Genomic DNA, 15,869 nt, shown 5'->3' on the forward strand with positions numbered 1-15,869 from the left:
GGAGCCTGTTGAGGACCGTGACGTGATTGATCGCCGGCTGAATGCTTTCCGTAAGCATAAGCCACCTACCTTTGATGGGTCTTATGACCCTATTACTGCGGCGCGATGGCTATAGGCGCTGGACAAGATCTTCTGAGTCATGCAGTGTACAGATTCGCAGAAGCTGATGTTCACTACTTATATGCTGGAGGGCGATGCCCATGAGTGGTGGACGAACATTTCTCATGTCTACGAGATGCAGGGTCATGTGATGACGTGGCCATTCTTTGAGGATTGCTTTCTGGGTCAGTACTTCCCGTATGATGCACAGGAGAGGAAGCAGGGAGAGTTTGACAGGTTGGTTCAGGGCTCGTTGTCGGTTGACGAGTATCTGGCCAAGTTCAACCAGTTAGTGAAGTTTGCACACTTCAAGATGGCGAGGCCTACTCCGATTTTCTTGGCTGCTAAGTTCCGCGGGGACTTAGTGAGGATATTGGTGGTTACCTTGCTGGTTCTGCTTTGAGAGACTTTGGAACACTGGTGTAGCAGTGTCAGGACATCGAGGACTTCTGCAACTCGAGTAAGGCCAAGAGGGCCAAGAACGCTGAGAAGAAAGGAGCTGATAGTTCCACTTCCTGGAAAGACAGAAAGTTTGCTGGAAAAGGCAAGGGGAAACAGTTGGCTGCTAGGCAGGCGCCTAGTCAATTCAAGGGGACATCAACACAGGGGAATGCGGCGAGACATCCTACTCCCAGATGCACGAGATGTGGGAGGGTTCATCTGGGGCCGTGTGCTACCGGCCAGACCATTTGTTTCCAGTGTGGCAAGGAGGGCCACTATGCTAGAGAGTGTCCATCGTCGACGGCGAGAGCTGCAGCAGTTCAGGCAGTTCCACTTCAGATGGTTCCCCTTCCACCTACAGTGGCACCAGATGTGCCACCTGCCACTGGGCGAGTTTGTACCCTGGATCGTCAGTAGTCGGATCGAGCTCCGAACCTTGTCTGTGGTACTATTTTTGGTGCATCATCTGTTGATGTATTGTTTGATTTCGGGGCTACGTATTCTTTTGTTGCAACCCCGATTGCTTTGGGGCTTGAGTTGCCCATGTTTATGCTTTATCCACCGTCGCGGTTGACTACCGCAACCAGAGAAAAGTGTGATACCTCCACTGTACATCGAGATGTCGTGTTTCAGTGGGATGGCCGTGATTACTCGGTAGATCTGATTGGATTGCCGATGGCTAATTTGGAAATCATCCTTGGCGTGGATGGATTGTCCAATAGTTGTGTGATGATTGTTTGATTGATTTTGTGCCCAGTGAGTGGTGATGTCTCCGTGTGTTTCCATAACCAGTTCCTCGCCTTTATTGCTGCGGGCTAGGAGAACCTTGTGAGCAGGGACATTGGTTATGTCATGATCGAGAGGTTTGGTGAGTGGGACACGGGAGGATATCACTGGCATCCCTGTGGTGAGGAAATTCCTCGAGGTGTTTTCTGAGGAGATTCCTGAGTTTCCACCACAGAGGGAGATAGAGTTCTCCATTGATTTGTTGCCTGGTGTGGGGCCTATTGCATTAGCTCCATACCGGATGTTCCGCCAGAAATAGCTGAGCTGAAGAATCTTGTTGGGAGTCTTTCGGCGAAAGACTGTATCCGACCGAGCGTGTCTCTTTGGGAAGCACCGGTCATTTTGTTGAGGCAAGAGGCCTTACGCTATTACTTAAGCGTGATGGTGCTCTGTTTGAGAGTGTGAACTTCTCTTCAGGGAAACTGAGTGTGTAACACTTGGAATTGGTGGCAAGGGCCACGTGTGTCTTGTATATGCGAGGCAGTGCATGTACTAGTAGTTTGTGAGTTGAGTAGTCTCCATGACTCTAGGTTTTTATGTTGATCATTGATATGCGTCATTGGTAGTTGGCATGTTAACACCATGGATAGTGTTAAGCATGAAATGAGTACAATAAACTGTGGTAATATATGTCAATGTTATTTCACCTTTGACTAACTCTGAATTTTGCAGATACCATGGAGAGTGAGGTATACCGTTACATAGAGTTTTTAGCTATTATGTTATTAAAATTTAAAATTTTGCAGGTGTACGTGAACTAAGGTACGTTACTATGTAAATGAGTTGGTTAACTAACATGTATTGGTGGAATTGAACATGATTATGATTTAGTACTTTGAAATGAATATGAATTTATTTTGAGGATATTGATTATAAATTGCTAGTCTTGTTGAAGTTAGAGTCATGGAATAGGACACAACTCACTCGAGTGTTGTGTAGATTAGAGTTTGTGGGGTTAGGTCACCCCTATTGAGGGAATGACTGATGATCCCAGAGAATCGGATGACGTCGTGACGTCATTGTGAAACTTCAAGTTCTGACAGTGACCTCTTTGTTTGAGGATGCACTTCTCGAATTTGAGACTTTGAGAGTCAAGAATGAGCTTTTGGAGAAGAACCAAGATGGTGTGTCATGGATTGAAGAAGGACATAGCGGTGTATGTGTCCAAGTGTTTGATTTGCCTAAAGGTAGAGATTGAACACCAGAAGCCGTTGGTAAGCTTCAACCTCTTGAGGTACCGTTGTGGAAGTGGAAAAGTATTTCCATGAACTTCGTGATGGGTCGGCCTAAGACCCAGGTTAGTAATGACTCTTTTGGGTCATCGTGGACGAATTGTCTAAGTCTGCCCACTTTCTTCCGGTAAAGGTGAGCTTCTCGTCAAAGCAGTTGGTCATACGGTCGTTCGCGAGATCGTGAGTCTTCACGGGGTGCCCGAGAGTATCCTCTGTGTTAGGGACCCGAAGTTCACATCTCGGTTCGGGGAGACGCTGTTGAGAGCTTTTGGAACTCAGTTGAGATTGAGTACAACCTATCACCCTCAGACTGCTGGACAGATTGAGCGGACCCTCCAGATCTTGGAGGACATGTCGAGGGCGTGCACCTTGGAACAGGGCCCCGCATGAGATAGGTACCTGTCATTGGTAGAGTTTTGTGATTGTGTGTTCCTTGCTAGCCTGGGCATGGGACCCTACGAGGCGCTGTTTGGAAGGAGGTGTAGAATTCCTACCTGTTGGTCTGAGATTGGAGATAAAAAGAGTTGTTTGCTTTGGAACTTGTCCGATTTACCATGTGTCGGGTCAGATGATCAGAGAAAAGCTGATGCAGGCGCTGAGTCGTCAGGAGGACTACGTTGATGTTGAGCATCTTTCACTGGATTTCAGTGAGGGTGAGCACGTGTTTGTGAGACTTTCACCTGTCACCGGTGTTGGTCGGGCACTCGGAGTGAGGAAGCTGAGCCCGCAATTTATTGGGCCGTACCAGATTCTTGGTAGAGTAGGGCCTGTTGCCTACCGGCTTGCCTTGCGTCCGAACTTGGCTAACATCCATAACGTGTTTCACGTGTCTCAGCTTCGGAAGTACATAGCAGATCCGTTACACGTGGTGCAACTTGATGATGTGCAGGTTCGGGAGAACCTGGAAACTCCCGTCGGACCACTAAAGATTCTCGATCGTGGCGAGAAGCAGCTGAGGAGCAAGATCATTTCGATGGTCAGAGTACGTTGAACGGGAAGAATTCCTGAAGGGTAACTCTAGAAGCGAAAGGACGAGTTCCTCTGGAAGTATCTCGCGCTTCGGGACAGGTATGTTTTCTGATTTTGAGGACAAAATCCTAAAAAAGTGGGGTGAATGTAAGAACTCGCACCGTTAATTAAGGGATTTAATTAATTAATTATGTGAAATTAGGAAATAATTCCATAATTGACCCTAATAATTATTATGAGGCTTTAATAATTATAATTAGTGAGTAAGAATGCTGAAAGTCGCTTTTCGAAAGAAAAGTGCAGATACCGGTTCTGCTAGTCGGTATAAATGCGTACCGAAAAAGTATCCCGGAAAATTTTAATAAGTGCATGATAATTACTAAAACAATATATAGGACTTGTTAAACGAGTTTCAAGTCCAAATAATGAGAACTGGTGCCAGAATCTGATACTGGCTATGAAAAACGCGTACCGGAAAGGTGCTCAGAAAAATATAAGAAAAATATGATAAATCTTGCAAAATTGAGTAGGTTAAGAATCCTGAGTTTGGGATTAAAATGCTAAGCGTAACAATTAAAGTTAATACTGTGTGTTTAAGTGTGTTTTCACTATAAAATAGCCTTGGGCACAATGCCCTAGGTCATAAACCTTCAGCCTCTACGTGAGTTCTGACCCTTTGAGCGGCTGCCGCCCTTCCTTGCTCTATTCCATTTCCTTTCTTTCATAGAAACCTCTCAAGCTACCATTTTTTACGAGGGATTCTTCACCTCTAAGCCTCTAGACACTTGAGATTAACCTTGGAGGTGTGAGGAAGACCTTATCTTGAGAAGGCAAGCTTCTGTTTTGTTGAGTTTTAAGCTGAGTTTGGGTTTGTTTTTGGGTGAGGCCTTGGTCTTGGCACTATAGGCTTCAAGAAGCCTTCTTTGTGAAGAAAGGACCCTTCTTGGTGTGACATTTTCGTGTACCTTTCTAGTCTGAACCTAGGAGCTTCATTGAGAGCTCCAAGAGCATCAGCCCTTCTGTTTTGGTGCTAAAGGTAAGTGGTTAAACCTTGAACTTGAATTCTTTTGCTTAAAAATTGAACCTTGATGCATGTAAAGGCTTAAAGATGATAACTTAACGTTGGGGTTGGTCAAACACACCTAGAAATGCATGTTTAAGTGTTTGTAATCGGTAAAAATGGACCCTTGGGATTGATATCTCGCGAAATGCAAAATCTGCATTCTGACGCGACATATCCGGATATTTGGTTGTAAATATCTGGATATGTGATATCCCGATATTTGGTTGTAAATATACGGATATCTGATATCCCGATATTTGGTTGGAAATATCCGGATATCAGATATCCCGATATTCAGTTGGAGATATCCCGATATTTTGGTCTGGACAGCAACGAACCTGTTTTAGTAAAAATTCGATATCATGGGCTACAAAGCTCCAAATTGAGTGCCGTCTGGACCTATGTGAAGCTAACACATAGGGCTACAACTCCGTAAATTTTCGTAGCCATTGGATCAGTGGTTTGATCGCAGTGTCTATTATAAGTCGCGTTTTGGTTGCTGGAAATTCTGTTTACCATGGTAAAATATTAGAATATCAATATTGATATAATTGTTGGTCTAAAACAGATTGTGATTGTGCTTTTTGTGGACCTCGAGCTAGTGTGGACCTTGGTTTGGGTTTTTAGCTTGCGAGGTAAGCTTTCATGTCTTCGGTTTAGCCATTGTTGGTTCAACCATGTCCCATGGGGGTATGGTTATATGCATGATGTTGTCTTCATGTACTGTTTTATTGAAATGCTATGGAGATGTTAAGTGCAATTGCTGTATAATATTTATGTGGTGTTTGCCTTAAAGGGAAACCATGGGGTGGCCCTTCGGGGGTGGGTACAGCATGGGCTGGTACTGTGTGGGTAATAGATGTATTCCTGCATTTCTGATCAGTAGAATAGTTATAACCCACATGACATGATTATCTGCTGCATTGCACTATTTTGGAAATTATATTGTTAAATTGCTTTTGAACTTATATTGCACATGTAAGTGAGCTTGGGGTGGAAGATCCTTGAGGACCCCTTGTCTTACTGAGATTTCTGTTAGAGATCTCACCCCACGTTTGGGGCCCTTATTTCAGGTTCAGGTAATGTTGAGACTTCAGGTGGCAAGAGGCCGGAGCTGAGTTAGAATTGCTGTTATTTTATGCTGCCTTGTTGGATGCTGGTTATGCATGCTGCTTATAAGCTTTTAGCTTCAGTTTATGATTTGGATTATCATGTTGAGACGCTATTGATTTGGTGAGCATGGGGATTGTCCATGACACGCAGTCTTGTTTATGTCTTGTTTTAGTTGGAGTTGTAATAATGTATCAGGATGTTGTCCGGACTACTTGATGTAGATCCGTGACTTAGATACTCACTTTATATTTATATATTGAGGTATATTAGTAGATGTCTTATTGCAATATACATACAGACAATATTTTATGAAATTGATTAAGTAATCAACTTGGCTAAGTATAATGATGTCATAATTGAAAATAAAAAGGATATTCCTCATTTTTAATTAAGCGCAACTTAATACGATGATATGTTAACAAACCGGATGCATACAGGGTGTTACACATCATATAGGCATCCCTCAGGTACCAGGGAGAGGGACACTTGGCTTCAGTCGGCATAGTTCACAGTTGGAATTCACCTTTGATGGGAGCCAAATATGGAATATCCACTGTACTGTCAGTTTGTACGTGCACTGCAGGCTATAAACGTACAAACTACTGGCGTTGTATACACACTCTGATTATGTTTTAGTATCTGTTCGGAACTTACTTGATGATTTGATAATGTTTGAAATTATGGATTTAAATTAATATTGTTGCAATATTGGATTTTCTGCCACACTACTGGGATCTTTCTCACCCCTATGGGGCTGCTATTCTTACAAAATGGCAGGAGGACGGAAGAGCATATGAAGACTTGATTATATGGATATTTGCTGTTATGTGCTGCTGTTTGGACTTTGCTGTTGCTATTCATTTGGGATATTTTGAGAAACTTGGATGACTATGGAAACTATGATTTTACTCTCTTTTTTAAGACCTTTTGATCAGCAAGTGTTTTGGAAACAATTTCTAGAAATGTTTTGCGAAAATTATTTCTGAAGTTTTATTAAGTGCTGAACTTCAACCAGCTTTGCGAGCACCTTGCGAGTTCTGTTTCGAGGGGCAAACGACCTCCAATTTGCTATTATTTTATATGCACACGAAGCCCCAGATGTGCTCTTTCTAGATTATATGGAATATTTTTTTGAAACATTGAACTTGATTTTATACGAATTTTACAAGACAGCAACGTCTGTCAGGAAAATAATATTTTCAGCAACTTAAGAAATTTGAAAGAACACTCTGATTTTTTGTAAGGAACTTGATCTAAATTACAGGTTTTAATTAGCAACATCAAAAGTATTTTTTTTACAAGTTAGAATGACGTCAAAAACTCTAATTCTGCTTAGCAAACAAACTCTCTTGGGTGCACACAAGGGAATGTGTTACACTAAATGATATCAGAGCAGTTTTGATTCATGCTTTTTGTCTGCCTTTGATGAACTATTTGTTGTCTATGTCATTTGCTGAATGGTTTGTTGTCTGTGTACGTAGTTTAACTGTGTTGTTTATATCTGATTGTGGGGTTATTTGCTGTTTGAATATAACTGGGAATTATTTGCTAACTGTTGTATGTTAAAATTGCGTTGTTGAACGGTTTGCTGTTTATACTTGTTTGCTGACTTGCCAGCTGTTTGCGATTGAATGCAATTGACCGTTAAATTGTACTGTATCATAAAATGCCGAATTGTTTAAGATATTTCAACTAGATTGTTAGAATTATACAGTGATAGGAACAGATGCATTGTTAACTTACCTGATTTGAACTCGAGTACCTACTTGGGATTGCTGTCATGAATAGCTTGCAGTGAGTCTGATCAGCTCATTTCGTGGAATTGTGAGTGCAGAAACATGGCAGGTACCCGCGGTTCCACTCAGGGAAGAACAAGCAATGTACCTGATGAACTTATTACTACTGTCGGGGGGTTGGCCACTTTTGTCCAGAACATTAGCCAAGAATGGAGAGAATATCGGCAACAGAACCCGAACCAACCCCAAATCCCCGACAATGCTGAGGAAATTGCTCGACGGAGGTTGAAAGACTTCCGCAACTTCCAGCCACCTACATTTGAAGGTGGAGATGATCCTGAAGCTGCAACAAGATGGATGCAGATGATCGAGCACATATTTGAGCGTATGGGATGTCCGGAAGCCCAGAAGACTGACTATGCCTCATACCAGCTGATTGGGGAAGCTTTGACTTGGTGGACCGGTGCGAGGGCTTTGCTTCAAGCTCAAAATGTTGACCTGACTTGGGCTGTGTTCAGACGAGTTTTCCTGGACAAGTATTTTCCGAAGGCTATGAGAAGAATGAAGCTCACTGAACTGCTGTCACTAAAGCAGGATAATGTGACTGTCAATGAATATGCTGCTAAGTTCGGACAACTTATGGAATATGCCAACTTTGACCGGAACATCTATGACGAAGAGTGGCAAGTGGAAAAATATGAAAGTGGACTACATCCAAAGATCTGCAAGCTCATCCTGACTTCTGCAAATCACACACTTCCAGAATTAATCAATCAGAGTCGGCAAATGGAAGGCATTATCAATGAAGTAAAGAATTTGTCTAAACAGCCAGTGCAATCACGAGAAGGAAGTAAAGGTGGTCGGTTATTCATAATGAATAGAGGCAAGGATCCCCAGTTGCAACCACGGACTGGAAACTTCAAGAGGAATAATGCTCCTGGACAATCTTCAGCCGGACAACAGGGTCCTACTACTTGTGTTACTTGTAGAAAGAATCATACTGGTGTCTGCCGGCGCGGGACGAATGTGTGCTATAGGTGTGGACAACTGGGACACTTCTTTTCCGACTGCCCACACAATGCGAATCGGCCTCCTACTCAAGCTCGGACGTTCACTCTTGATGCCAGTAAAGCCCAGAAGTATCCGGATCGGATCTGAGGTAATGTAATCCTGATTGGTTATCATCTTTCTGTTATTTTGATTCTGGAGCATCAAGTTCCTTTTTACGAAACACACTGCTATGAGACTAGGTGTCACCCCGACTCTCTTGTTTTATGTGTTGCGAATTCGTACTCCTACTGGAGGATCGTGTACTGTACCAGAAATCTGTAGGAGTTGCTTTCTACAATTAAAGCATAGTTTTACAACCCTTAAGGAGAAACAATTGTAGGCCAAGTAGTCGAAGCGTGAGTTCTTGGTAAACAAAGTTCTCTCCTTGGGTCACGTAACTTCAGCAGAAGATATTGCTAAGGATGCTAGTTGAGTGGAAGCAGTAATGAATTAGGAACAACCTAAGACCGCCACTGAAATGCGGAGTTTCTTGGGAATGACAGGCTTTTATCGTAGATTCACCCAAAACTTCTCTCCGTTAATACAGTCTTTTACCCGTCTCACTCGGAAGGATATGCCTTTTGAGTGGACTGATGTTTGTGAAGAATGTTTCGTGGAGCTAAAAAGTAGATTGACGAGTGCTCCGGTACTCACCATTCCGGACCCAACTAGAAAGTTGAAGTATACTGTGATGCGTCACATGAAGGACTTGGATGTGTATTGATGCAAAATCGTATGGTATTTTACCATCATAATGGGCTTAGATGGGAGCGGATTTACGTCCCATTAGTAGTATCGAATGATGAAATGAAACAAGACGTTTTGCAAGGGGCCCACAAGGGCGGTTATGTCGTTCATCCTGGATCCACAAAAATGTATCATGACTTGAAGACTTCGTTCTGGTGGCCAGGCATGAAAAGTGATATTGCGGAGTATGTAGCTCGATGCCTTACTTGTCAGAAGGTGAAATATGAACATCAAAAGCCTTCGGGACTTCTTCAACCTCTGGAGATTCCCGAATAGAAGTGGGACAGTATTGCAATGGATTTTGTAGTTGGACTTCCTCGGACAAGGGAAGGATTTGATGCCATCTGGGTAATTGTTGATCGGTTGACGAAATCAGCTCATTTCTTATGTGTTCGGACGACGTATAATACAGAGAAGCTTGCCAGAATTTATCTTCGGGAGATCGTGAAGCTGCATGGAGTTCCTACTAGCATTGTCAGTGATCGTGATCCCAAGTTCACCTCTAAGTTCTGGGAGTCCTTTCAGCGAGCTCTCGGGACCCAACTGAGGTTGAGCACTGCGTATCATCCGCAAACAGATGGTCAGATGGAACGCATTATTCAGGTTCTAGAGGATATGTTGCGGGCATGTATATTAGAGCAAGAAGGCAGTTGGGATAAGTATCTTCCTTTGGTAGAATTTGCATATAACAATAGTTATCACTCCAAGATCTGTATGGCACCGTATGAAGCATTGTACGGGAGGAAGTGTAGATCCCCGTTGTGTTGGGTTGAAGTTGGCGAGCGTAGCATTTTGGGGCCCGATATGATTCAAGAAACGTCTGAGCAGGTACAGAAGATCAAAGAAAATATGCAGCGGGCCCAAGCAAGGCAGAAGAGTTATTATGACAATCGTCATAGGCCCTTATCTTTAGAAGTGGGAGACCACATATTCTTGAGAATCACACCCACATCTGGTCTCGGCAGAAGAATGGGAGTAAAGAAGTTGAGTCCGCGATACTTGGGGCCATATCTTATCTTGGACAGGATTGGAGAATCACCTTATCGGTTGGCGTTGCCGCCTAATTTGTTAGGAATTCATAATGTATTTCACGTGTCGCAGCTGAGGAGATACCTCTCTGATCCATCTCATGTTTTACAGCCGGAAGAAGTGGAGTTAAGAGAAAATTTGACGTATCATGTTCAACCGTTCCAAATTCTTGAGAGATCTGTTAAACAACTCTATTCCAAGGAGATACCATTGGTGAAAGTGCTGTGGAACAACAAAATCAGCATATAAAGCCACTTGGGAACGCGAGGACGACATTCAGAATTGTTATCCAGAACTTTTTAATTAGTAAGTAAGTCTAATTTTGCGGACAAAATTCTATTTTGGTGGGGAGAGTGTAACATCCCACGTAATTAGGAAAAATATATATGTTGCTATGTGGAATAAGGATATTTGTGTTAAATTCGAGTTATGTGCAATACATGCTTTGATTTCGGATTATATGACCACTAGTATGGAATTAATATTGAGTTAGGGAATTAATTGAATTACAATGACGGGAGAGAATTTATTTTTAGGCATGTGAACCACTAGTTGGAAGATGTAGAAATAAATTAATAAAAAACATACAAAAAGATTAAAAGTAGTTAAAATATATGAGAACTTATAATCTTGTGGGCTAGTACCTAAGTAGTAACACCATTGGACTTAAATATTTTTTTAGACTAACTCCTGACATGAGCCATGGCCCAAACCCTTAAGTGGGGAATAAGAAATTAGATTGCATGTTCCTCAATTGGTTCTAAACCTCACCCCCTCATCCACTCAACCATGCGCACCCTAGAGAAAAGAAATTCTAATTGAGGCCCTCAAAAGAAAACAAGTCAGCCTCACTCACCACTCTTGTCATCACATGCGCATAGGGTGTGAGAAGCAAGCTGATTGCTTGTTGTACTATCCAACCTTATTCAGCTCTTGGTCATCCATGCAACCAATGGGTGGAGAGCAACTTTCTTGCATGTTTTTGTATTGGTCAAAAGAAACACACACTCTCACATTATCTCTTCACCTTGTGCGCACATAGGAGGAAGATACAATGAGAATTCTGATCCTTACCTTCCAAATAAAAACGCAGCACCATTCCTCTCCTCCCACTGCTCAAGGCCGTAGGTAACTAACAAGAGAACAAATCAGAATAATATTCCCCCCTTTGCCTCCACAAGCCGTGAGCACCATAGAGAAATAACCAAGGTTCTAAGCACCTCCTCCCTTCACTTAGGCCGTGGGCTGTGTGAGATGTTATACCAAGGAGAACCACTTTATATCTTATCCTCACACTGTTTAAGACCGTGAGTCCATTAGAGTGATAAACCTCAAGAAGAACTACACACTATCCCCTTATCCTAGCAAGAAACCGTGAACTCCATGAGCAAGGAACGTAAATAACTCAACTGATCCTCCTTGTTCACTACTCATCCGAGGTTACTCACACAAGGAGGTATAGTAATTGCCCCTCTTCTTGGTTGAACTGTGGGCTGTGTTGTGGCTTTCCCACTTCTTAAGGTGACAACTTTGATTTGCTCTGAAGGGGGGAGATAAGTGCTACTTTTGGCGAGGTTGTTGAAGGAACGTCAGCATTCCCTGCTAGTGATCCTTGTGTTCTAGTTTGAAGGTTGGCAGCAATCTGCCCTAGATGGGACTCAATGTTCCTGACCATTGCATCATTCCTGGAGACATATTCCTTGACATAATTTTCCAGGGTGTTGATGTGTTGGTCATCTCTGTGGAACGAAACGTAGTTGTTTCTTCTTTGTTCAAACGTTCCACTGCTGCTACCTTGTTGATACTGCTGCTGATTGTTGTTGAATGGTCTCTGGTTAATGGGTGACCTCCATTGGGTGTTATGGTTCTGATCCTTAATGATAGTTCCTGCAGGGCTTGAATGTGTATTTCGTCCTGCTTGTTGATTGTCTCTGGTGAAGTTCCTATTGCCAAAATTTTCTGCACAACACACCAATGATGGGCAGTCTGTTGAGTCATGAAGGTCACCACAGGCTGAGCATGGTTCTGTTTCAGTTGCTGTGAGTTGTAAGACTTCCATCCTTGGTGCTGCTTGGTCAGCTTTCAGGTTCTTCACTTCATTCATGAGTGATGCCAACTGGGCTTCCATGGCTGTTTGTTTATCCAGTTCTAGCATGCCTGGCTTCCTTACTGGGCTCACTCTGTCTATTGGCCATTGGAGACATCTTTCAGCAGTCCCTTCTATGATTTATTATCTTGATTCAAGTGTACCTGTAAAGAAATATCCTCATGCAGCAAAATCTAGGTGAGATTGAGAAGTATAGTCAAGTCCTTTATAGAAAGATTGTAGCACTCCCCAACTCTCTACCCCATGGTTTGGACATTTTCTTATGATGTCCTTGTATCTCTCCCATGCTTCATAGAGATTTTCTCCATAAAACATTCTGAAGTTAGAGATTTCAGCTCTAACATCAGCTTGTCGAGACATTGGGAGAAACCTCTCTATGAACTTGTTAGAGAGTTCTTCCCATGTGTGGATTGATCCAGGGGTGAGATTTTTCATCCATGTTTTAGCTTTTAAACCCAAGGAGTGAGGGAACAACCTCATTCTCATGCTCTCCTCTGTTACACCCTCAACTTTAAAATTATCACAAATATCTTGGAATGTTGTGAGGTGTGTGTAAGGATTTTCTGCAGGGAGTCCATTGAAGACCCCTACTTCCCTAATCATGTGGAACATTATAGGTTTTAGTTCAAAATTTGGTGCTACAGGGGGAAGGATTACTCCCCTATCTGGTCTGTTCCTGAAAGGAGCAGCCAAAGTTCTGAAGTTCTGTTCAGGGGGATCCTCTTCATTGTTATTATTGTGATCAGCCATGTTTTCAGGAAAGCTTTCCCTGAGGTTCCTTCTTCTCCTATGGAGTGTGCGTTCTGGCTCAGGATCAAAGAGAAACTCAGGTACTTCAATGGAGTAGTTAGGGTCTGTTTCAAACTCTTCACTCATAAACCAATAGCACAGGGCATATATATGCACAACAGATTCAGTGATAAGAAAAAAAATATAAAAGTAAAGTCAGATATACAGTATATGTGTTAGAAAAACAATGATAAGAACAACAGTTAGTGTTTCTATCCCCGGCAACGGCGCCAAAAACTTGTTGGGTGGTTTGCTGATGGTGGAAAAAATATAAGTTCTGATAGGCGACGTTCTTCTGTTCTTGCAGAACACAGATTCGTCCCTCAGTTCCAACCCAAGTGCGCAAGTGCACGCATCAAGTAATAAAGGGAGTATTAATGCCCAAATTATCGTTCCCACGAGGATAGAGGGCTAATTATTGTTTTATCATTGTTTATAAAGAGTGAAAATGAGAAGAAAAGTTAGTAAATGAACTGTCTGGTCAAACGTTCCCTACTGTCTTGACAACGTTCCTCATGGAACAGTAGGTTCAACCCGATGGCAAACAGTTGCTCGCTGCGTTATGTGTGTGATCATTCCTGTTTAGAAGAAGTTGAGATAACAATCATTGGAGTTTTTATAAGTACTAAATAAAATAAAATAAAATTACTAAAACAGAAATAACTATAGTCAAGAGACAACAGGGTGGTGGTTAAAACAGTTTAACAGAAGGAACAGATTCACTGCTTCACTATTAAAGGGGTTGTTTTCTCTGCTCAAGACTTAGCACCTTTTGGCTTTGTCCCAGTTTCTTTGCCTGCCAACTCTGATTCCTCAGCTCATGGTCTAGATGACTCACAAGTTTCCATATTCCTATGGCTCCCTTGACTCCAACAGGTACTTAGTTCAGAACCTTAAAATGGACGAGTTGTCCCCTTATTCCTAAGGTGACCAGTAGTGTTTTTGCCATGACATCTACCTTCCCCCAATGGCTAAGCTGTCTGAAATCCCTTCCTTATGAAAGTTCCTTTCTCAGTATGTACCCAATTTCCATTGGCGCACAATGAATATAGCTTACTTAGCCAAAGAAATACAAAAAGCTTCGGTCAAGAGTTTTGAAAACAGTTCTTTAAGAGTTTCACAGTTTACCCGTTCCACAGATAGTTCAGCTCATGGCTGATAGTTTAAACATAATTATTCTCAACTGAGATCACATAGACCCGAGATTCAGTCAAGAGATAACGATTGGAACGAGGAGAAAAACACTTATATTACTTTAAAAGACAGTTTACAAAAAGAAACAGAAAATGGAGAAAGATGGGTATTTGCTCGTGAGGAGTCTTGATGGTTGTTTACAGAGAAGGGAAGAGGGGTTGTCGCTTAACTATAATTACAACCGAAAAATAAACTAAGTTACTAACTACTACTAAGTGATCTCTTCCTTTCGGATTGCAAACCCTCCAGGATTCGATGATGTTTTTGTGTGAGGGAGGTCCTATTTATAGCTGGAAGAGGAATGGCAAGACTGGAATTCCCTTGGAGCTAGTTGCTTGAATGAGGGGACGGGACGGTGGCAGCAGAGTGTGAAGCTTGCGTGAATTGCTGAATGGAACAGGGTTTGGTGATGATTAGCTGTTGTTTGCAGGCCTTCCCATGTTTTGCTTCTGTTTTCAGCTAATGAGAACTCTTGATTCTCTGCTCTTCACGTTTCCAGCTGCTCAGTTGGTGCACCGCCTTGCTTTTTAGAAGTCTTTAACTCTACGTTACCTGCAAAGTGTACAGAAGCATTAAATGAATGGAGCAGGTGCATTAAATGTGTCTCAGTCTGTTACCCTTTTAATATATTTTAAAGGAATACATTACCATCCGTTCCCCCACTGTGTTTTTGTCACAAATATGTAAAACAAGTGATTTTCATGCTGAAGTTGCTCATCAGATGAGGGAACATATGGTATTTTTCCATCAAAATGGGCTTAGATGGGAACGAATTTATGTCCCATCAGTCATGCAATCATTTCATTTCTCAACATACAAGACATAAGATTGTATCCTTAATTTGATCAATCATCTAAAATTCTAATCAGTCAAATCCTCATGGAATTTCATATAAAAAACTGAATTCCAAATTCTGAACTACAACTAAAATATAAATTATACTAAAAACTTATTCACAAAGAAAAATTAAAGAAAATAGATTGAGATGTTTCCCTGTTTTGGCTCATCCACTCGTGTGACATCTCCATGAAGTTCGCATGCCGTTCAATCAAACCCCAATTCCCATATTTAAACGTTGATGTCCCCAGCAACTAATTTAAATCTAAAACAGCAGTGGATCACTGAAACACATTCATATATAATTTAATAGCATCAGTACTATCAAAATGTGTATCAAGCAAAACAGTGAATCTCAATGTACTTAACCAATGTACAAAATAACCAAAATAACAAAATGTAAACAATGTAATCCAAAATAAAACCATATAAACAGAAAATGTAAAACAGTAGGAGTCTAGTCATTCTCTGACTCCTCATCATCAGAAAAGAGAAGATCTGATCCTGGATCAGCAGCAGGTACTGGGTTGTACTCAGCATCAGCAACCCTGTCCTCATCCATGGCAGAAGTATCACAAACAATCTGATCATCAGCAACAGTGGCATCTGTAGCTGTGGCATCAGCAGCAGTCTGGGCAGAAGTAGCAGCATCAGCAAGCTGGGCAGAAGTAGCAGCA

At 42.0% G+C, this 15,869-nt stretch overlaps 1 protein-coding gene and 1 non-coding gene across 2 annotated transcripts; both read left to right on the forward strand.

Moving 5' to 3' along the window:
* Nucleotides 1–7,541: 7,541 nt before the first annotated feature.
* LOC133287457 (uncharacterized) lies at nucleotides 7,542–8,597 on the forward strand. Its single transcript, XM_061485081.1, has one exon. The coding sequence runs from the start codon at nucleotides 7,542–7,544 to the stop codon at nucleotides 8,595–8,597; it is 1,056 nt and encodes a 351-aa protein (XP_061341065.1).
* A 4,013-nt stretch (nucleotides 8,598–12,610) lies between these two features.
* Nucleotides 12,611–12,717, forward strand: LOC133287459 (small nucleolar RNA R71). The gene has a single exon (XR_009748240.1). It is a non-coding gene; the product is annotated as a small nucleolar RNA R71 (small nucleolar RNA).
* The last annotated feature ends 3,152 nt before the right edge of the window (nucleotides 12,718–15,869 follow it).

This window comes from Gastrolobium bilobum, unplaced genomic scaffold (genome assembly GCF_033153095.1).
Source record: "Gastrolobium bilobum isolate Gb01-03AN ecotype WA unplaced genomic scaffold, APGP_CSIRO_Gbil_v1 utg13373, whole genome shotgun sequence".
In the NCBI taxonomy this organism is placed as follows: domain Eukaryota; kingdom Viridiplantae; phylum Streptophyta; class Magnoliopsida; order Fabales; family Fabaceae; genus Gastrolobium; species Gastrolobium bilobum.